The sequence below is a fragment of the Anarhichas minor genome, unplaced genomic scaffold (assembly GCF_050575085.1).
Source record: "Anarhichas minor isolate MPS153535 unplaced genomic scaffold, ASM5057508v1 ptg000033l, whole genome shotgun sequence".
NCBI lineage: Eukaryota > Metazoa > Chordata > Actinopteri > Perciformes > Anarhichadidae > Anarhichas > Anarhichas minor.
In genome coordinates, this window is record NW_027466479.1 from 14,237,501 (window position 1) to 14,260,334 (window position 22,834).

Genomic DNA, 22,834 nt, shown 5'->3' on the forward strand with positions numbered 1-22,834 from the left:
GTGTGTGTGTGTGTGTGTGTGCGTGCGTGTGTTAGAGAGAAATTGGCAAAAGTGAAAAAAAAGACAAAGACAGGTGAATAAAGCAAAGGAGAAATAAAGTCTGACTGCTAAAAAGAGTTAGAGATGAAGTGTGAAAATCAGGTAGCAAATATGTTAGAGGCAGAGGGAGGGAGACGCAGGGACAGAAGAGGAGAAACAGAGGACAGAGGGACAGCTTCAAAAGATGAGAAATGAATCTCCAGTTGACAGCAGATAGGTCAGTCATGATAAGTGTCCCCCTCTCTGTCCTCAGCGGGAGTACAGTCCAGTGCTGAGTTATCCGCTGCCAGTACCCTTGCTCGGGTCCTACAGACACAAGGTGACCTTCCGTGAATCAGCCAGCCCGTGGCAGGAAGCTGCAGACTGCTGACAGTGACAGGTGTTCACTTTCAGCTCACAGCACCCACCGGCACGCTGTCATTATGGTTTATTCATTCATTCTGAATGCCAACAAAAAACTTTAAAGGGTAAAGGGGTCCCCTGCAGGGTGGATTTCCATCAAGCATTCTCATACACTAATCCTTGATTTGTTGTAAAAAAAAAAGGGCTGCGATGAGGATTCAATGAGGGAAATCACAGCAGATGGGGACAAGGAACGTGTAAATGTTGACACCCTGTCAGATTCACTCAGAAATGATGGAGTTCCTTAAAGGGCCAGAGCTTTAAAACGGGTTAAGAAGACATAAGTGATGAATGGCTGCATTTCCTGACTGCCTGGGATAATGTGTTTTCAACAGAGTCTGCTTTACCAATAAAAGTGATAACGACTGTAATACATCAGTGAAATGTGAATTTAATGTGCTCAGGTTCCAAAAAGATCCGCCGGGTGGAAAGTAAGGGTTTTCTTTTAATTTACTGTCCAGACACAATTTTCCATTCCATTATCAACACATTTTTAGTTCATCAGCAAAAAGATATCCACCCCCCCAGTAATCCAACCTTGCAGAAAAATGAATGATCTGAACCCATCCTGATGGAAATGAAGCATACGCATCTTTAAAAAGTGTGGTAGACAAAGGTGTAAGATATTTTCCGGTGCAGTGAGATGGCAGTCACAACCGGGGCGGAAAGGAGGATATTAAAAGTCCTCAGTCATGCGCTGGCGGACGCCAGTCGCTCATTTGGAAGCAGGACTCCAGCAGCCGCCGATGATACATTATTTGCTGCTGGTGGGGTGAAGATGTTTTTACGAGTCCAGTGGCCATGAAAGCACCAGTGTGGGGACCAGTGCTGAATGATTGCATTGTCCCAGTGCTTTTGATTAATGTGAAGGGTGGCAAAGGAACAATTCCAGCAGCGTTATCAGGAGCAAACAGAGCTCAAGCTCGGCAGGGGCCCCATCTGCGGGTCCCCGTGCCGCATGGCTGTGATTCATACAGCTGGATTGATAGTGTCTGATGTGGGTTGTGTTTCTGTTTACCTTCGTGCGCATGTGTGTGTGTGTGTGTTTACGCTTGTGCTCATAGATGGGATGGAGGGAATTGCAACTGTGTTTACCCAGTGATTGAAAATCTCTCTTCCACTGCACTTAACTGCTGATTGGTTTGACCTTGCAGACACATTCCATTCGTTTCACCAACCACCTCCGAAAAACAACTTCCCTCATGCTGCATTTCACAGCTAAACCAGTGATCTAAATATTTTGAACTGAAATAAAGATGATCAGATGCTTATTCGCCTGATGTCGGAGTTCCTTTGAAGGCGACGCAAAGGCAAATACCATCGTGATTGAAAGTCTAAACATGCACTTTTATCTTTGGCAGCTGTGCGATAATTCCCCATCATGATTATCTGTCTTGCTTCTAATTACAAATATTATACTGTTTCCCTACAAATGAGGCTCAGTCTACCAATCCTTCGGGTGTTTGCTACCAAAATGATGTCCCAAATGAAAAAAAGAGTGAGAGAGAAAAATATGCTTTATATCACAAACCCCCTCCGCAGCTGTCACACTCATTTAAGAAGGAGCCAATTATAGCTATTCTGAACAGAACCCGTTTCAAAGGGGCTGACCTGGCGTCCTGCCTGGTGCTTAGAACTTTCTGCCGGTTCTGGAGAAGCAGCTTCGTTTGCATGCCACCCTCCTCCTTTTCTGTCCACCTCCCACTCTCTCTCTCTCTCTATTTGCTTCTCTTTCTTGCCCCCCCCTCTCCATCCGCTCCAATTGTGAATCAAAAGTGAAACAAACTAGTTAGAGCTCACTGGACTGAATGTGATGCGTTGCCTGGACGACGGAGGGACAGGCCCGGGGAGTCTAGTGCTGGATGAGAGATTGGAAAAAAGTGAGGAGGAAGTGGATGTGTGTGTGTGTGTGTGTGTGTGTGTGTGTGTGTGTGTTTCAGACACTCCCATTGGACCCCCTGTTTGGCGAGGACTGACTGCTGAGTGGGCTGACTGGCACATAGACAACACCCCCTCCCCCCCCACAAAACCTTCTCCTCCCTCCTCTCCCTCACCCCTTTTCCTGCTCATCTCCCCTCTCGTCTTCCTCCTCCCTCGCTCTATAGTGCTGATGATACGTTCGGCTCCGGGTCTACCTCAGCTGCATGAGCAAGTGGACGGCGCTTTGTCCTGCAACCTTGGTGATGGTCGTCCAACATACACACTACAACAAAAAGACAAGCACACACACACAGTCAGCCTTGTTTTGGCAACCACTTGATAGAACAACCCACAAGGATCTGACTCTTCTCCATACACAATTAGCATGCAGGGAGATTGCAGCTAAGCCTTAAAAACCTTTAAACGTTAAGGCAGAAAGCCCAGCATCATCCAAAAAAAGAGGAAAAAAACATCTCTAATGTGCGTTTTTTCACTGCTTTGAGGATAATCCACCCTGATATATTACATTATAGGAGTTTTTTTTTTCCAACAGATCTTTTGGCTTCTCATCGACTTGTAGGAAGAGCACAGTCATCATGACAGTGTGAAAGAGAGCCAGCATGAACACTGCTAACAAAGCTGAGGTGCTAATTAGCTGCGACAGAACATCTGTCAAACTGCATTTTAATGTCAGTAGACAACTAACAGCACTACAGAAAGACCAAATCACCGTGACAACAACGGAGAGCATTAATAGCTATAGTTGAATCTGAATAAAAGTTATTTGACAGAAATACACAACAGCTAAATTGCCGGCTGCAAACTTGCACATCTCAGTATGACTCAACGTTGTAGCAGTGCTCGCAGCAGTGACTAGTGATTCAGTTGCTTCAAATGTTTATAGTTTGATGAAGTGTTTATAGTATAATAATATAACACTACCTCTTTGAAAATGATCCATTTCTTTATTCACTGAGCTTTAGGAAAACGTACAAACGTACAAGATCCTACATGAGTACAAAATGTTTCGCCAAAGTAAGAATGTTTTTGGTTATTTCAATTAAGAGACTTCTGTCTGTGTTGTTTTGTGTGGGCATTTCTGAGTGGTTTGAAGTGGGGGCGGCCAATGTCAAGGATTTCTGTCCGATTACAGTTTTGCTATATTGGAATTGGAATTTATTCTTTAGCCAATTTCTGTAAATACAACAAAATTGCAAAACTGTGCTCCAAAAAGCACCACAAGCTCAGATTGATTGAAATGTCACTCCCACACATACAAGTTTGTGTGTGTGGAGGTGTGTGAGTGTCTGTGTGTCTTGTTGGACATTATATTGACTTACATTAATTTCCTGGAGCTTACCCTAAACCATAACCACGACTTGCCGAAGCCTAATCTCAACCAATGATCCAAATATCAGCTTTTTCTTAAATGGAGACAAAGCTTTTGCCTCCAAGTGGACAAGCCGTCACCAATTAACTAGTCTTTAGTCTAGAAAGTTAGGAACACACACAAACAAATACACAGCAGCAGCAGCAGCAGTCTCTGGCACAGAATCGTCTTATCTGTGACCATTCAACACGTAGAAAAGAATGTGCACAACTGTCCTTTCAAGGTGAAAAGTGTCAGATAGACAGCAGAATGGATGGTTATTTCTTCTTTTTTTTTTATCTATCATGCCCTTTTGACCATAAAGACAGAAAATGTGCTTTTTTTCTTGTTTATCCAGAACATTTTCACTGTCCCTTTCTCTCTCCCTGTGCACAGTCTAAACCACTCATGTATACACCCACTCCCAAAACAGACTGCAGACTTGCCGCCCTCTCTGAGGGATAAAATGTAAAATATTAACCAGCACTGTGAGCATAATGCACACCTGTCAGTTTAGGGACACGTAGTTCAACGAGTGAGATCTGAGCGGTCTATGTAACAACAGGCCGTTCCCTCATATCGTGACCACGGTCGTAAAAGAGGCCTAACCTTCACTATCAGAATCACTAATTGATAACCATATTCAGGCCTTATGGATGGAGGTCAGTGTGTCTTCTGCTCTATCGGGAGCTAATAAGCTGAGGGAGAGTGTGGGCCGGAATCCATCTCCATTAAATTAAAAGCGCCTGGACCCACAATGTGACCTCTATTCGCTATGATTTATTGCACGGACAGAGTAAATGAACATCAAGCACAAAGGACAACCAGCTAATGAAATCATTGGCCCATAAGTCAGTTCAGATGTGAATAGAGCTGTAATTGAATAGAGATGTAGAGAAGACACACACTCCTTGCATCAATTTAAGTCTCTGTTAGCTACATTGCTCGATACCACAAATCACAAAATTACCTCATGGGATTGACAATCTGTACAGCATACAACACCCTCTGTTCTAAGACCCTCGCAGCAGGTAAGGAAAGACACATAACCAACAAAACCCCCAGCAGTATATTAGTCGTTTGACAAACTCGACGGCTCTGTGCTTTTTATTTTAGAGGTTGCATGACTTACTCAAATAAACCCGGCATTCATCAGCGCGACACAAACACATAAAAATCTCCCAAAGTGAGATTGTTGTGAGCTGGTTTTCCAGCTCAAGATATAAACCCTTCATCCAAAAAGATTAGAGGACCCTGAGTTATTGTCTACTCAAAGATAGGCACAGATGTTTCGCTTAACTTAAGTATTTCATTTGTCTTCTTATATTGCAGCAGAGTGGGAAGGGAGACAGAGTCAGGCACAGGGAGCGGGGCAATTTTGCTGGTCAGTTTCAGTCCAAATTGGCTCCAGAGGGATTTAACTGAAATGCTATTTTAGGGCACCACCCCCTTTGTGCTTGTTCACTTCTGCAGCTTGGATCTGATTTTTTTTTTTTTTCCCCCATTAAAGTGGTAAGTCACGACTCCAATGCTGTGTGAGGTGTAATTTAATAGGATGTATTCCATGCAGGCACTAGATGGCGCTCTTCACTTGAACTGTCTACATCTGATCTACTGCTTATGGCACCGGGTCAAATACTGACTGATGTGGTTCTTCCAATCCGCTTGACTCATGTTCTTTAAATCCGTCAAACGAGAGAGATCTCAATCATAACCTCTGCTGAACTGAGTCCAACTGTGCATTATCATAAGGGATAGTAACAGTCTTGGTTGGCCACTGACCAAAAAAAATCAAGATCCTCGACATAAGGGTCAAAAACACTGCAATTTCTCTGGATGTCAATAAAACCTTTTGCTTTTCTCTTGTTTTCTTAGAGCAACTCAGTAGAACAAAGTTTCTTTTGCCAAAGTGGTTCAACTTTATAGCCTTAAAGCTGTTTAATGCACAAATCTTCTGTTCCCTCACAATGGAGAGAGTAAACCAATACTAGATTCTAAATTGATTAAATAGGGTTTTTAAATGAAGAGAAAACAGGGCAAGTTGCATCTACTCATTAACAGTTTTAATGAGGGTAAAGGTTGAAATGCAAGACCTGTACAAGAGCCCCTCTTGTAGCTGTGAAAGCTCCAGATCCCTATCACGGAAATGGGATCCTGTTTTTAGTTCCGGATGGGGGCACATCAGTCTCACAGAGAGAGAGAGAGAGAGAGAGAGAGAGAGAGAGAGAGAGAGAGAGAGAGAGAGAGAGAGGTGTCAATTTGTTTCAACTGGGGAGAAGAAAAGGAGGAGAGGAGGAGAAGGAAAAGAGAGGGAGGGATGAAGCACATTGGCAAGTTGCCAAGAGGCGCAGGTGTCTGCCTGACAACAGGCTGCACCAGTGCACTGCACAACTATATAAGAGTGGTGTGGTGTGAGCAGGACATGGAGACTATGGGAAAACAAACCAAGCTTATGAAGGCAAACACACAGAGGGAAGGTCTGTTTGTGTAGGAGCATGTGGCACATTGTCCATTCATGCGGTGAACCAATAGATCCTTTCAACGTTCTTGTGAACATCACGACGGGATTTAAGACACTTTGTGACACTTCAATTTTGTCAAATCCATCCCGACCTCAAGTAAAGCTACATGATTTAACCGCTCTCCCTAAATAATATATTCTGAAAGCGGAAAAATCTGAAACTCATCCAAACGTGCCTCATCCAAATGCAAGTCTAAGAAAAGAAATGTCTCATGCTTCATTTACCTGATGCATCACACAAATCAATCTAGTGCATGAACTTAATTCCTTCTTTAAAGCCTTTGATCCCAGTTAAATGTATCTATGTTCTGTAAAAAATAACATTTAGGGTTGTGCCTAATGTGTTGCAATGTGAGCACATGTGGCAAAAATAAATAAACACAAATTTTGCGGTAAGTATGTTGACAATCAAACTGTGTCTATGATGTACAAACAGTGACATCCTTAACATACTGACTAAGGGTCGATCAGTTCATTAATATGCTACAGATGTCGCAGTTTATAGCTCTATAATTTAGTAAATTACAGATGTTTTTAGAGATTATACTGATCAATTAAAGGAGGAACTTCAACTAGTGAGGTGAGCTATGGGCACCATGAGGCACACACACACACACACACACACACACACACACATACACACACACACACACACGCACACACAAAGTTATCCTTAATATTGTTGATTGATTGTTTAATGATTGTTGCAGCTTTTGTTTACTTTACGCTACAACTTATCAAAAACTCACGTCTGGAAGTTTTCAGGATAAGCTACATGTTACCGCGAATACATGCTTTTGTTTCGTAGTTTACGATTGAATAGTTCAATAAAAATGAGTAGCAAGCAAATACACACAACCAGAGGCACAGCAGAGACAGATGACAGCTAACAGTGGTTAGCAATGTGCTGCGTCAAGCTAATTGGAGATGATGCTACCAATACCGGAAGTAAGATAAAATAAAGTTGTTCCATTTTTTGTATGTGGAAGTTAGTTTGAGGAAACAGTAAGAGGAAGTAAACTACTGTAAACGAAACTCTTATGCCCTCACTCTTTATACATCCTCGTAAGGTTGTATACATTTGTGCTGTCGTACCGTGTGTCCATCACACGTTTAAACCAGCCCCGCCGTGTTTTTATTCTGAAAGGTCTTACCGGAACATGTATGGTTTTCGTGTGCCGCTTTGACACCGGTTAGAAGCCCAACAACGTGGAGAAGAGGAGGATGTGGGTATGCTGACATCTGCAAGCCAGAGGTTTGACTGGAAGAAGACCGCAGTCAGCCTGACGAACACGGGACAGCGGCCATAGCAACCTCCGAGACATGTAACTAGTGTTGAAGGTAACGTAAACTCCAACAAGCTGTCGTTAACCTCGTACTTTCTCGAGATAAATGGTGCTTTTGTACCGGGTCACTGTCGCGTACATTGTGTTCAAACTATTGTTTGTTTGTTAGCGCTGTCAATAACTGGACTTCCTCGCTTGTCTACCAGTGAAGTCACACAGTTAGTCGGTGCTGTGGTTTTGACAATGAAGTAAAAATACTGACGTTAAAAAACAACACTTGAGGATTATTTAGCGTTAGCTAATGATGGCTTTAAAAAAAAGTTGATATGTGATTATTCTAGTCACGACTGGGCTAATCTGCATGTTTCACGCGACGTTGATTGAGAGCTATAAAACATCTTGTTATCTTTAACGCGTCAGACGAGGGGACCTGTTGCTGACCTTCAGTCCTTTTGACTGCAGCTATTCACGTGACTTGTCTCTTGAAGCTCTTCCTCCTCACACCTGTGGAAACTCCTTTTTACCCCCCCCCCACGAACTCGAAAAGATAATCTTCTTAAGACAACAGTGAGATCACTAGAGATCCATAGGCTGACATTTCATTCACTACACTAGTTTTACTTTTGCTTTCAAGTGGAGCGTTTATTTATTTTTTTGTCATCCCATCTGCTCAAGTACAGAGAAGATAAGAGAATTTGTCTCTCTGTTTTCACAGCACAGTTCAAGTCTGTTTGGATTCACTTGGAAGTGTGTCGGAGACATTGCGATGAGAAATACAAGTCAAACCCAGCTTTTTAAATGAAGCCCTTCATCCCTCAACTCCCTCCTCACAGCCTGGCTCCTTTAAAACACACTGCGGTCGGTATTGTATACAGATATAATGTAAGCAGTGAAGAGATGTTTGTGTCGTTGAGAGGAGTCAGTGATCCTCTCTCACGGCTCCTTTACAAACAGGTTTTGAGGGAGTGGAGCTTTTCCTTTCAGCTGTTGTTATCGTGACCTGTTCCGCTGGATATTTGTCCTTCTCCCTTGATGGAAATGAGCCAATGCATCGTACACGCATGATGTTCATTCCAGGATTTACTGCGGAGAGCACTGGAGTCTCTCTCATGTGCCACATAATTAACCCTCAAGAGAATCAAGTCAAGCCTGGTTTATTTCCTCCAACTGTACCACAGTTGACCCATCCTTTTGCATTACTCTCTCTTTTTAAAGTCCTCTTAGCGTGACAGGCTGAAACACGCATCACAGATTGCAGCTTGTGAGGCTAAATGCAAATCGTGTCCCTTGCCCACTGTTTGTTTCATTCCCTCTTAGCCCAAAAAGAAGTGGAGCAGGATTTAAGATGAATCGTAGGCCTCTGTCCCTCCAAAAAACGGCTCCCCAGTAAGGCTATCGGATTCAGAGAGAGTGGAAGGTGTGATGGATCGCCAATAAAAGGAGGTTTTTGTCCTCCGGCGTCTCCATTTTGTAAACTCAGCAGGACTCCTGAGTCCTCTGGCCAGGGCCCAGGCGGGAGTGAAAGGGGCTGTGCTGCCACCTTGAAGGACTCTCAGTGGAAATTTCAGTTTCCTCTGATTCTGTACCACAGATCTATAGACTTTCACACAGCGCACCTTTTATTTGAGTGTTTTCTCTCGGAAATCATTGTGCTCTGGTGTGAGGAAGAGAAAGCTATGTGTGTGTGTGTGTGCGTGCGTGCTAAACCCATCTGGCACTGCTGTATATGGCACCCTGATCTAATATTAATGCAACACAATTATGTGATTACATTCAGTTGAGTGTCGACATGGCTAAGTGGTGTGTTTTTAGCTGTTTGTCGTGGCGCGCTAAGCTGATCTGTCACACACACACACACACACACACACATATATGTCTAAACGGAAGCCTTGGTTGAACCTACAAACACAAACTAATCCTGTAATTCAGCCAAACAGGGAGCCATCCACGTGCAGATATTCCACCCAGATTTTTGGAAATGTGCAGCAGCACAGTTTTGGGTAAAAACCCGGCACCGCTGTAATGAAGTTCATCAGGTCAGCGCATCTCTCATCGGAGTGCGTGTCGCACACTCAATTTATTCAGCGCATTAATGTATGCTAAGGCCTATCATTTAGCCTCTTCCATCTTTGCAATTTGCATTTGATGAGCATCCTAATGCAGCCCCGAGCATGCAATTATATTTATGCCGTCGGTGTTGATTACTACTGGTCCGCTCTACTGGAGCGGTGCCCTCGGGGGGGCACTTGCAAATTCACAGGCAAGCACCTATTTTACTTGTGCGTAAGTGTTTAGGTGAGTAACTTCACTTAGTGGTGGATGGGTTTGTCTCCTGATTAAACCTCATTCCAAATGGAAAGAGCTTTGATTACAGAGTTCAATCTTGTAAATCTCCTCCTGTCAGTGGCCGTAACTTGTAAAGATTTTTCTCACAGTACTTACACTCTTCCTTCCCTCTTAAAAATCATAATGATCGTGTTTTTGACTCTTTGTGTTCTCCAGAGCGCCCCTGAAGCTCAGCCGGTCGCGGTGCCCCCCCCCCCCCCCCCCCCTGGCTTTCCGTCATGAGGGGCCGTTGCTCTCAAAAACTCGGCGTGCTGGCCAAGGCTGGCTTCCTGCTCTGGGTGCTGTGGCTGGGCTACCTTCTGTTAGAGCGCTCCTCGTTCCCCTCCTCTTCCTCCCCAGAGCAGGAAGACGAGGGCCGCGATGTCGTGGCGAGGCAGCTCTCCCTGGAGGAGTCCGGGGCGTACGGGCAGCTGGCGAGGCCCCTCTACGTTAAGCCGCCACCGGACCACAATGCACCGGGGGAGATGGGTCGGGCCACACACCTCAACCTCGGCGACGAGGAAAAGAAACAGGAGCAGGACAGCGTGGAGAGCTATGCGATCAATATCTATGTCAGTGACAAGATCTCCCTCCATCGGCACATCCAGGACCACAGGATGAATGAGTGAGTAGAGCAAAAAGGCAGTAATTCTTCCTTTATTGCTTGGTATTTTCTATTCTATTCTATTTGATATTCTACCATATATATAATATATATCTGTCCTTGAAAGCTGCATGGAGCTGATAACTATGCTACAACTGTGTCAGGGATATATTACTCGATAGAGATTAAGTTGAGCTCTTTACTGGGAACAGTTTTCCACTGACAGTTAGAAACAAGGATGAAAGATGTCGGGATGCATCGCGGGGCCTTTTGAAGCTGGTGTAAATAGCTCTCTGCCTGAATGGAATTATTTTTTTTTTCCATCCACAATTGTTGTCCGCAGCTATTCCCAACTCAGCCTCTGTGATGACACACGAAGCACGATGTCTTTTATTAATAGCTTCTGCTTCTCCTTCTGCCGTACTGGCTCCCCATCCGAATGAAACCCAGATGTGGAGACAACCATCATGTATGTAAAAGTCATGGAATTGGAGTGTCCCAGTTCAGCCCGTAGTCTCTTTAGCAGTCCTTTTGATACCATCAAAGGATACATTTCACCCCATTACTGTCATGCTAAATCTTCTAAATTTGGAATTAAAACTACGGACACGGAGAAATGAATCTTGCCCCGGTGAAAACGGGAATAAAACCATTTTCACCAGCGAGACGCCTGCATATCCAAAGGTAGTCTGAGATGATGCTTTTAATCTTCTTCCTGGTGCTGAGGAAACTGCGAGGAAGGTGAAAAGCCAAAACGCTGCGCTTATGCAAAGATAACGTTCAAACGAGAGATATCTTTTTATCGCTCCTCCAGCGTCATCGCATTCTGTCGCGGCATTCTGTGGAGATTTAAAAAAGTCACTGAGCTGGAGGCACTGTTATGACATGCATGACGGGTATTTGCGCTGGCAGAGTGACAGTTTTGAGCGGGGAAGAGGTGCTGTGCAGTTTTTCTAACTACACACATGGAGCTGAGGTGTGATTGATCAGCATAGAATTGACAGTCTGTCATTATGGGCTGTTATCCATAAAGTGAGATTTGTGGATCGCGTCCATTCAGTTAACGGATGGTGAATCCGTCAAGCTGTCCCAGAAGTGCTACCGTTTCTGTTTGGCTTCATGCCTAGCAGCAATGTAAGCACATGTGTAGCGCCTGTCTCATTTATTTTTAGGGCGGTGTGCAGCGCTGCACCTACTCCATAATTACATTAGTTCCCTCCCGGGAGCAGGCTTTGTGACATGAAACTCTCGCTTATTTGATTGGTCGCGACTAATGCCTGGACACATTTTCTCGTGTTTGTCCTCTCCCTCGTGTCTCCTTTAGTGCTCATTCCCTCAAGTTCTTAGTTGACAGTTTCTCACTCTGATTTCCATCCAGTACTGTACCCCCCCCCCCCATGTCCCCTCTCTCCGTTCCGTCTCTTTTCGTCTCTTGTTTGCTCAACTGTCCGTGGTCTCCCCCAGAGCACTGCTGTGGTATGTTGCTCGCTGGTGTGATAACCCCCCCCCCCCCCCCCCCCCCCCTCCCCCGTCCATATTTCTGAGCCTCTTTATTGTTTTAATGACTGCCATCTGGATTAAGACCAGATACCCCCCCCCCCCCCCCACAACACTTGCTGAAAAAAAATAATTTCTTGCTTGTGTACGAGTTCCTTTTAGGATGCTGCCACATTCGTACTGTACATGTGTACTGTTGCTTAAGTCAACTCCGTCTCTTCTCCCCCACCCACACGCCCAAACATACCTCAGATGCCGAAATAAGAAGTTTGACTACCGGCGTTTACCCACGACCTCCGTGGTCATCGCCTTCTACAACGAGGCCTGGTCCACCCTGCTGAGGACGGTGCACAGCGTGCTGGAGGCCACGCCCGCCATCCTGCTGAGAGAGATCATCCTCATTGACGACTACAGTGACCGAGGTCCGACACTCTGCACTGATAAATCAACAAATTACTTTTTCTTTACTTTACTTTACTTCCTTTCTCTTGTCTGTAAAAAATAAAACTGGCAGGAAGAAAACCAACGTCTTTGAAGCTCAGAAACAAAGAGGAGCGCTCGTTAAGTGAAGCGGAAAAACCAAACCTCAGTCGTGCTTTCTTCACAATGACGGCGTAAAAGAGAAGGAGTCGAGCAGGACTCTGCTATATATAGAATAAGGAGGCTATCTCTGGAGCAGTGAATAGATAATTACTCTGGATATATTCATAAAGCTACTACAGAACTACAGAACTAGTCTGGACACATTCCTGTTGTTGATGAAATAAGGTGTAGCCTTACTTCAAGCCATACTGGAAGTGGTTTGCTTTGTTTTTCCTGCTATTTTTTTTTGAAGATAACAATGCAGGGATTTCTACTACAATCATTATTTGGAATGAGAAAATTCTTTGCAAACTAATTGCAAATTATTCCTGTAATTTCCCTGCTCTAGCCTCTGCTTGTTTAATGTGAGGGTTTCTTGTAATTGCAGGCTGTTATATTCGGGCCATTTTCTTTTAAATTAAAAGACAAGAAGGCAAAAACGAGAAGTACTGCACAACATTCCTGAGTGTTGAACATAGTAATATTCTTTCTATGGTCTAACATAGGTTCAACTCAAAGGTCTACTTACTAGCTTTTCTGAGCTTTCAACTGCGTCTCACTGCCTCAAATTAGAAAACTCTGTGAATGATGCTGCTTGGTCTCAAAAAACTGGATACAGGAGTAGCTTTCTGTCCGTCCGTCTGTCTTAATGGAGTCAGTATAAAGTCCCAGCTAGTCTATCGGAGGCATTACACCATAATGATCAGTGTGCACTGAGCTGCCTTGACATCGTTTCCTCTCCTCTGACTGCCCTGACCATGCTAGACATGCCCAACCAGAACACCTACTGCAGACACACAGACACACACACACACACACACACACACACACACACACACACACACAGACAGACTGAATATTATAACTTTAATGTTACAAATTCTGATTATGTGTGTGTTTGTTATGAAAAACAATAGGCTACCTGAAATCCCAACTAGCTGACTACATCAGTAATCTGGACCGCGTGCGGCTCATCCGCACCAAAAAAAGGGAGGGTCTGGTCCGGGCCCGGCTCATTGGGGCCACCTACGCTACCGGGGACGTTCTGACGTTTCTGGATTGCCACTGTGAGTGTGTCCCCGGTTGGATTGAGCCTCTGCTGGAAAGGTGGGTTCAACAAAATTAGACGAGTAAGAGCTTTCTGGAAATCAAAACCAAATACTAAACCAGAGATGTATATGTATTTTCTCCCTGTTTCCTGCATGTTATTGGCCATGCGTTGCGGTTAGGATCGGCGAGAATGCCAGTACCATTGTGTGCCCCGTGATCGACACCATCGACTGGAACACCTTTGAGTTTTACATGCAAACAGACGAGCCGATGATCGGAGGTTTCGACTGGAGACTCACCTTTCAGTGGCACTCAGTCCCCGAAGTGGAACGCAAGAGGCGCAAGTCTCGCATCGAGCCCATCAGGTGATGTCATGATACTTCACCAGCTCTGATCTCACGGAGGTCACTTTATAAGATTAGCTTGTTAAACACCTTTCACTGCTAATTTGTCACTACGTGTTCTCTTACCGTGTTACTTACTTTCTACATTTCCACTTACATTTAAATTAGTTGATTAGTCAACCAGCCCACACTGAAAACACGTCATGCAATCCATAACCTCTTTATTCACCCTGCCTTCGTGGCAGCCGCTACTTTTTAAATAGCAACTTCACACACAGTGTTGTTTGGAGGAAAGGCTGCATTGACTTCTGTGTAAGGTTGAATTCTGTCTGTCTGGTCTGTTGTGCCAATGATCACACCCCAACTGTGATGTGCAGGTGTAGTTAAAGGCTTATTTGAACAAAGAAGGTGGTTCACACCGTCTTAAGGCGGTGTATTAGACAGTTGAGTAACTAAATAAGCTAGGGATTAAAAAGACTAAAAATGACTAAATTATTTTCTGTGGAAGGGAAGGTAGGATTGAAAATGACCGTTATGCCGTCACCTTATTTTTCTCTGTTTCTACCAGGTCTCCGACAATGGCGGGTGGTTTGTTTGCTGTGAGCAAGGCCTACTTTGAGCACCTGGGCACATACGACATGGGCATGGAGGTGTGGGGAGGAGAAAACCTGGAGCTCTCCTTCAGGGTGAGTTCAGTTCTCCACAGAGTCACTACTACTGCGATGCCACTAGCTTTAATCTAGCTTTCTCACCGCAATCTCTTTCTCACAGACAGACAGACAGAACATCCACTGACTCAGCGCGTTTGTTACTGTGACAAAGAGCAGAAAGAGACATCAATGAGGTTGATTTATTTTTTTAATAGGGTAATGCCCCTGATCCTTCCATTCAGCCATCTAACAGTTGACAGTTGGTGGGTAGTTGGAGTGAGAGAGACACATGTCGGTGTCAGATCACAGTCAGCCATCTGAAACTACACCCTGATACCGGCTGATACCTTGTTGTGACATTGGTGTCGCTTTACACTTGTTTGCGTCAATCAAGTTGGCCCCGATTTTCGTGTGTGTGTGTGAGTTTGTAGCAGGAGTCAAAGGAAGGCAATGCAAATGGTGTGTGTGCATGATTTATAGCGTGTGTGTGGTTTCAGTGTGAATGGGCCGTTCACCTGAGTGATGTGTTATGCATGTGGAAATAAAAATTCCCCTCGCTGGGACTTTTTGCCATACATAATTTATGTTCAGTGAATTGGTTTTCAACCCTGAGTGCTAAAATAAAAATATATATGGTGCGGGGTAAAATGCTGGGTGAATTAAGATGGAGGGGACTGTCATGCAATGGCTGCTTGGCTGTGGATATATGATCATGATTTAGCTTTGTTTGATTGGAACATAGCTCATAGCTTCAAGTGGTAACAAACAGCGTGTTAACAACCTTTCATTCTTTTAAAGGTGTTGTCTGTTTTTCCTTTTTGTTTTTCCACCCTTGGAAGATCAGGCAATTATACAATGCAAATTTATAGCATAAATCCAAGCTGTTCTTAAAATGCAGCCTCCTGACTCAGGAAGACAGAGTGGGGCTGGAGGTAGGAAGCTTTGTTTGGCATTCAGAAAGGATTTCTGGCATTGCATCAGTCACACTGTTCAACACCCATCGAGCAGATCTACTGCAAATGACTCATGTCAAAAAGGTCCTAATTCATATTTACACATTTTGCCTGCTAGTTTATTGGCAGGTAATTCAAACTTGAATGACAGACAAAGTGATAAGCACCAGCGGTACATTTAAGTGCCAAAGTTCACGAGTTGTCAGTTCATATCACACATGGTGTACAACATGGTGTAGACAATGAACTACTTGGTTAATGATCTGTGTAACTGCTGATTCTCTGTGTGGACTTTATTGTAAGAGCCCATGTGGAACAATGACGTACAATATATGCTGGTATCTATATCCATTATTCTCTATTTATTGATATTTTATCTTGTAGTGGTTATATAAATATCAACTGAACAGAAAGAGTTTGATAAAGCTGCTCTGGGGGATTATTTAACCACACAATATTTGTTTTCCATGACGGTTATGATGTTAAAGGAAACAAAAAATGATCTCCTAATTGCATGCCATGTGTTTAACCCCCCCCCCCCCCCAGGTGTGGCAGTGCGGGGGCAGCCTGGAGATTCACCCCTGCTCTCACGTGGGCCATGTGTTCCCCAAAAAGGCCCCTTATGCACGGCCCAACTTCCTCCAGAATACCGTACGAGCTGCGGAGGTTTGGATGGACTCCTATAAACAGCACTTCTACAACCGGAATCCCCCAGCCAGAAGGGTAGGACAGCTAGGACTTAAAGGAACCACGTTTCTGAACAGTCTGTCCAGCTAGACGCTGTGATGCTGCTGTGAGGAATGCAGGAAGCTCACCTAAAAATACTCTCTTGATCATATTTGGACACACAGATTGTCGTGGCGCTGAGCTTTTTTCGCGATTGCTTACCCACTGAAAGTGAAAGCTTACACAAAAGCATCAGAACCGTAACTTTTGTAAACACGACTTAAACAAATGCACCAGAAGTTTGCAAACACACGTCTTGCAAAAACATAACACACTTTTTCTTACATGAGACAAACACGTTTGAGAGAGAGAGAAGAGGGGGACAAGGGATGACGTTGCTTGTGATGTGGTCTTATTTGGCTTGTTGGTAGAGTTTTGAAACAATGAGCCGAATTCCGCAAGTGTGTAAGAAATCGCCAAAAAACTGTAATATGGACTTTAGATTTAGATGTTTGATATGATACGATTCACCTGTCTAGGTGTCAACAAATGATGAAACGCTGTCTGACGCGCTCATACGTATGTGTGAGATACGTGCACGGAGATTTATTTATTGTAGAATAAGTTTTCCCAGAGGATTCAAATCTTATTTGTTTGTTTAAAAAAAACAACTGAATTCCTCAATTGTTTATGTCAGCAAAATATTCTCTGTATTCTGAAAGTTAGTGACTGAAGTAGTGTTCCCGTAGTTACATTCCACCCTCAGGCAGCGCAAAGGTGTAAGGGTGTTTGAATGCTCTGGACTTTGGATGCCTTAAGGAGTTCCCCACCTCAGCAAACACAGCGATCTGATATTGCTTCTTGATGTCCTGGTGTAGACGACATATCCAGGATGTAAAAATGTACTTTTAAGGTGTGACTGTTTAGTTTTACCGGCTTCAAATAGATCACAAAATGCTGCATGTGCCACAAACGAACAGTGTGTTTTGTAATAAATAAAAGTCAAAGGGTAGAGATGAAATGATGTTGTCCGTGTTCTCAATAACCTTTGGCCTCCTCTCTCGCTTCGTGAACCATGACTTATTATTCATTGTGTGCTGACTTTCCAGGAGACCTATGGGGATATCTCGGAGCGGCTGCTGCTGAGGGAGAGGCTGACATGCAACAGCTTTGACTGGTATCTGAAGAATATCTACCCGGAACTCCATGTTCCTGAGGACAAGGAGGGCTGGCACGGGGCTGTGAGTGTCTGCTATCAGTGGTCCATTATTTGTCCTGTTACAATCGCAGTGCAGCGTCAGCGTTTCATTCACACTAATCGCAGATCAGCCTAGTTACGGAAGTCAAGAAGAAAAGGCATTACAGTTGTATCTTGCTTTCTTTGTTCCATTTATTTCTGAATTGGGTGTTAGCGTGGGTCAGGACATGGGGGAAAGTCCTGCTGAAAGTGAGAAGGCTGCACTCAGACAAAGTGCTTTGAAAGCCATAAAGATCCAGTCACCTGGTGGAGTATTCCATTGTCCATTCATAGATCTTTGCCATGTTGCCACTTGTTTCACCGTAACAACTGTGCGGTCGCATGTTCCACGTAACCATGGCATTGCTCAAATATCTGGAATGGTATTGTTAGCAATCATTTGTACGGACGCACCAATGACGTAACCTGAAACTACGGCGTTTTCTCAAATGTATTGTTCTCCTCCTGCCAGGTGCGAAGTTTAGGAGTAAACACGGAGTGCCTGGACTACAACTCCCCAGAGCACAATCCCACAGGTGCCCACCTCTCTCTGTTTGGCTGCCACGGCCAGGGAGGCAACCAGGTACATTTTGCGCTTGGTTTACTTCGTCTTGCTCCCTCCCTCTCATGCACCTTTATTCTCTCTTGTCACAATCTCCTGGCCCAGTGGGAGATGCGACTTGAAATGTCAACGCTCTCTTCTAACCCTTAAAAAAACGAGCTGCCACAGTTCATTCACAAAGGGAAATTGCTCTCTGCTGGTGTGTTCACCACGAAGAAAAAAAGAGTGTGGAATTGCACCCACATAGACCCCCAATATTGGGACAATTGAATCAAAGGTACTTTTAAACCGAATGCCTGCCAACTCCAGTGACGGATGGTTTAGCAACCAGCAGATTATTTGTCTGTGAGAATGTATATTTAATGTAGGAGTCCGACAATAGGCAGGGCTCCTCTCCGTGAATCTGCTTGATATCTCTGCTTACCCTGCTGATGCGCCCGCATCAGGTGTCCCCAGTCACAGAAAAAGCACCACGTGTGACTGAAAATCAATGTTTGGATGGCTCCCCGCTGAAACAAAAGCCTCGAAGGCCCTTCATCGCCTCCCTCCCGCTCCTCATTCCCCGGCCCACACAACAACCAAGTTCCATTTAAGAGACACATGAGCCTCGTCGGCAGAATCAATGGCACGGCCTGAGTAAATAAGTTTAAAGCCAGACACGGGGGGGGGGGCCTGAGTGAGTCTTTTATTAGGAACGACCATTATGGGCCCTGTTGCACCTGAAAGATGTATGAGAAGGATGAGGGAAGATTGATTACTTGACCCGCCGTTTAACGGGAAGCCCGGGGAGTGTTGCATCTTTTGTCCCGAGGGGAGAGTTGGGTTTGTGTTCACGTCTGGTTGATTGAGAGGGCCAAGGCCCCGTCTTTACTGATGAGACGCCTTGACGGACACCATGACACGCCATGCAATGGTGGCTCAGTGAGGACTTGATCCCACAGCAGCATAACAGGACAGCATCGTGTAATCCTGGTAGGAGAAAACATGGCAGAGAGCACTATTGTGCTGTTTAATCTCTCTTTTTTTTGTATTAAGATTAAGCCTTTAAAGTAGAAGGAGAGAATGCACCAAAACAATTCGAAAGGAGGTGGAGCTTCACTCTCAGGCACTGCTGTTTCTGCAGTTTGGTTTCTTTCCAAAGTAGTTTCCTTTTCATGGCAAAGATACACAACCACGCACATATTCATGCTGTATGTGCAGAGCAAATAACCCACATAAACCAGGTCTTTTCTTCTGCTCCAGTACTTTGAATACACGACTCAAAAGGAGATCCGTTTCAACTCGGTGACAGAGCTGTGTGCCGAAGTGACCGAGGGACAGACCTCCATCAGTATGAGTCACTGCCCCAGTGACGGAGAGCTCAAACCTCCCAGTATCACCTGGGACTTCAGAACGGTAGGGGTTCACACTCTCACACATACGCACAAGTACCCGTTGTTCCTCAAGACTAAACCTCACACGCACAAACTATCCTACCTGTATTCTAAACGTTCTCCTTCAAACCTGTCAGGACGGGACCATCTACCACCCTCACTCCGACATGTGCGTGACAGCCTACCGCACAGCAGAGGGCCGCACGGACACCCAGATGAGGCGGTGCACCCCAGGAGACAAAAACCAGCAGTGGAAGTTTGAGTGGTAGGAGGAGGAAGTAAGGAAGTAGCAGGGAACCTCAAGTGACCTTCGTTCACCATAGTGCAATTAACTACAGAGGATGTCCTCCAGCGGGGATGGCTGAGCAAATGAAAAGTGGTGAAACAGTCACTTTAAGCCAATGAGTCGCCCAATTCAGAGCTTTTGTACCCGTTTGAGTGACTGAATAAGTGCAGATCGTGGCAGAATGAATGAGAATTGCAAGGCGAGGCTTATTTTGACTGCCTGAACTAGTGACTTTTACTTTTTTTATGTTGCTTCATCCAAGTGCCTCTGCAACCAAAATGGAGTGAAGGGCACATCTGAAGTGTCCTTATTGTCTCTAATGCAACAACTTGAAAGCAGTTGAACTGATTCGACTGTCCCAGCACACGAAGAAGTGTCTTTCAAGGAGGCCGACGCATTTTCTAGAAAAAAAACGACACGCAAAATCACGCTGCACTACGGAATGTTACCTTGATGTGCAATTAAGATGAATTATTGTTGTTGAATAAATAATGTTTGTGAAGTTGTCAAAAAAAAACAGTTTTAAAGACGGGCTGCTCAGAGAAGACGTGCCAGGAATGTACGGTCAGCAGCATTCAGCCACAAACCAGCTACTTCCCGACATGCTTCATCATGTGAGGGGGAAACGGGGGAAGAGAGCGCTGCGGTCACACTAGGCCGCGTCTCAATTCTATCTCGTGTCTGCGGAGCCAGTTCCATGGTAGAATGCTGCCCGGACAAGACCTGAAGCATTCGTTAAGCATTTGTACTAAGTGCAATTTGCCCCAGAGGGCTTAGTGGGATGACAGGAATGTTTTTTTTTTTTATATCTATTCTTCCCTGTTGTGTAAAATCAAGAAGACCCTCTAAACTCATCTGTCACTGTGCCTTGAAAGGTTGTCAAAAAAACCAGTTTTTTACCGAGATGAAATGTGCCAGAGAATGTCGAATGTATTAAGAAATGTGTTTAAATGCTAAAAACTAAAACGCTGGCTTGATGCATTTGATTTTTATTTTGACACAAAAACCCTTAAAAGGGGAGAGACATTTTTAATTCAATCGCTCCACTTGCCAGTGCCGGACTGTTTTAAGACTCCTGTGTGTAAACCGTACTTGAAGCAGCGTCCATAAAACACTCCTGTTGGTTTTTCTGCTGAGATTCAATGACCACGAGGTTCATAGTTACTGTTGTGGAAATGTTTGTCGAAATTGCAGCTGAATTTGCCGAAGACTGCTTATCGCTGTTTGGCGTCTGTGGTCCTTTTTGAAATCATGAAAACGAGACATTCATACTAGTCAGTGGATACAGGAGGTGAACATGTACCATGACGCCTGTTTGGTGTTACCTTTGTAAATAATGTTTGTTTTAAGCGACCAAAGTGGGACAGTGCACCTTTTTAAAACTACTGATAATGCAAAAGGGATGGGGAAGATAATGATTATTTGATATGAAGAAGAGGGTGACTGGAAATGGGATGGATGTTGAAATGATGATAAAAGCTGTTAGGATGATTGAGAGAATAAAAAAAAACTAACCACAGATGCACAGTGTCGCTTTCTTTGTTTCTATCTCAGCGCAGTAATGCGACAGCAAACGTCTTTTATCTTGTTCGCTGGTGCAAGCGATGCCACACACAGCAAAAGAGAAAACTAAGCTGTTCATTACCTGTTCATTGTGTGGAAGCGTCAACGACAACATGAAACGGATGTGTTCATTTACTAAAGACTGGCATTTAAAACAAAATCTGCCACAGCATCTCAGTGCTCCTTCCACTCAGACTGGGATTTCAGTATTCAGTCATTTGGCACCACCTACTGGTAGAAAAGCGAATAACACTGACTACTGAAGGCAGCCAATAGTCCTTTCACTGGCTTTCATTGTCCACATTGTTTTCTGTCCGTGGTTTCAGATAATGATTCGTCACTGTAAGCAGCAATGTACAGTGCATTAAACATACGGTTTGTTTATTCTAACCCATGATTATTTAGATTCTTCGTTCTATTTGGCTGCGGATGCACAGACTCACGCCGCACAGATCTGTGTTCATGCTATAAATAGTATGGTGATTGTTGACTACTGTATCCTCTTGATGCAGCTGTCCTCGTGTGACTGCTTAAGGTAATCTTCATCATCTCCTTCACGTGATTCCTCTTTCTCCAGCTCTGAGTTGTCTCTAACACGGAATCTGTAAAACATTTGGCTTCATCTATCTGATTGAGCCTCTATTGAAATACTGCAGCAGCACAACAGAACACAATCAGACCTCATGTCATTCAAATCCATCTTTGATTGCTTAATAACAGCCTTTGGCCAAATCCTGTTTCAGTGTGACTTATTTATTTCCTTTTCAGGACAGATTTAGTGCTTTTGAAAACTTTGCTGCACTCGTGGCGTCCCATCCACTTCTCCAAGGCAGCCGTCTAGTCTTTGAGTGGGAAACCCTTATTCTGCTGATTGAAGGAAGCACACGTTCATGCAAAGGCATCAACACACAACCGACATGAGGTCTGACAGACAGGCTCAGCTACTTGTGTCAGAGAAAAGTTAATGAAAGCCTTGGTTCAGTTAAAAGCTCATTATCATCAAGGTTGGTCCAGGTAATTGTTCTAATTGCCTGTTTCACTCCTTGTTGGGTGACTTTCAGGTTTATAATAGTTAATGTGTGTTACAACAGAGAGGATCCTACCTTACTAAAGGTTCATATGCAGTTCACCGTTGTTTCCTTTCCCTGTTAATATGTTTGCACCAAATATCTGTTGCATGGAAAATGTTTTCCATCATTCGGTCCTGAATGAAAACGACCTCATGCATTGACATTAATATCGTGTCTCTGACAGACACGACAAGCCCAGTCTACCGTGATATATTACAACACTCCGGCTGACTTGTTGCCTTCCCGTGTCTCTTTGTAGTTTTCTCAATATGAATACTCGATCAAACACAGTATGCCACTCAAATTACCTTCTCGCTTTGGCCTTAATTATTTACAATTCTAATTTGCTTAACATTACATTTTGTGTCGAATTTCATCTTTGGTGTCAAGAGTTTTGATATCAGTTTCATATGAGTGACAACTGGCTGCATAATAAAGAAGACCACCAAGATAAATGATTTCCAGGTTTGGGTACTGGGTTCTCCCAGGGTCAGTGAAGAGGATTCAGAGTGGTTTAGAGCTTTTGGGTATAAAA

The 22,834-nt window shown here is 44.2% G+C and overlaps 1 protein-coding gene across 2 annotated transcripts; it reads left to right on the forward strand.

Moving 5' to 3' along the window:
- Window positions 1–7,452: 7,452 nt before the first annotated feature.
- On the forward strand, window positions 7,453–21,185 carry poc1bl (POC1 centriolar protein homolog B (Chlamydomonas), like). Of its 2 annotated transcripts, XM_076106077.1 has the most exons (12): window positions 7,453–7,592; window positions 8,253–8,395; window positions 10,040–10,487; window positions 12,216–12,385; window positions 13,463–13,652; window positions 13,775–13,960; window positions 14,508–14,625; window positions 16,089–16,265; window positions 17,318–17,449; window positions 17,918–18,028; window positions 19,250–19,402; window positions 19,518–21,185. In XM_076106077.1, the coding sequence occupies exons 3-12, from the start codon at window positions 10,102–10,104 to the stop codon at window positions 19,647–19,649; spliced, it is 1,755 nt and encodes a 584-aa protein (XP_075962192.1). In that variant the 5' UTR covers window positions 7,453–7,592; window positions 8,253–8,395; window positions 10,040–10,101; the 3' UTR covers window positions 19,650–21,185. The 2 variants fall into 2 exon arrangements, with proteins under 2 accessions (XP_075962192.1, XP_075962193.1); XM_076106078.1 differs by lacking the exon at window positions 8,253–8,395.
- Window positions 21,186–22,834: the final 1,649 nt, after the last annotated feature.

Coding starts and splice junctions, on each gene's coding strand:
- poc1bl (XM_076106077.1), top strand. CDS start 10,102: ATGAGGGGCCGTTGCTCTCAAAAACTCGGCGTGCTGGCCAAGGCTGGC. Junction 17,450..17,917: donor AGGAGGGCTGGCACGGGGCT/GTGAGTGTCTGC, acceptor TCCTCCTGCCAG/GTGCGAAGTTTAGGAGTAAA. Junction 19,403..19,517: donor TCACCTGGGACTTCAGAACG/GTAGGGGTTCAC, acceptor CAAACCTGTCAG/GACGGGACCATCTACCACCC.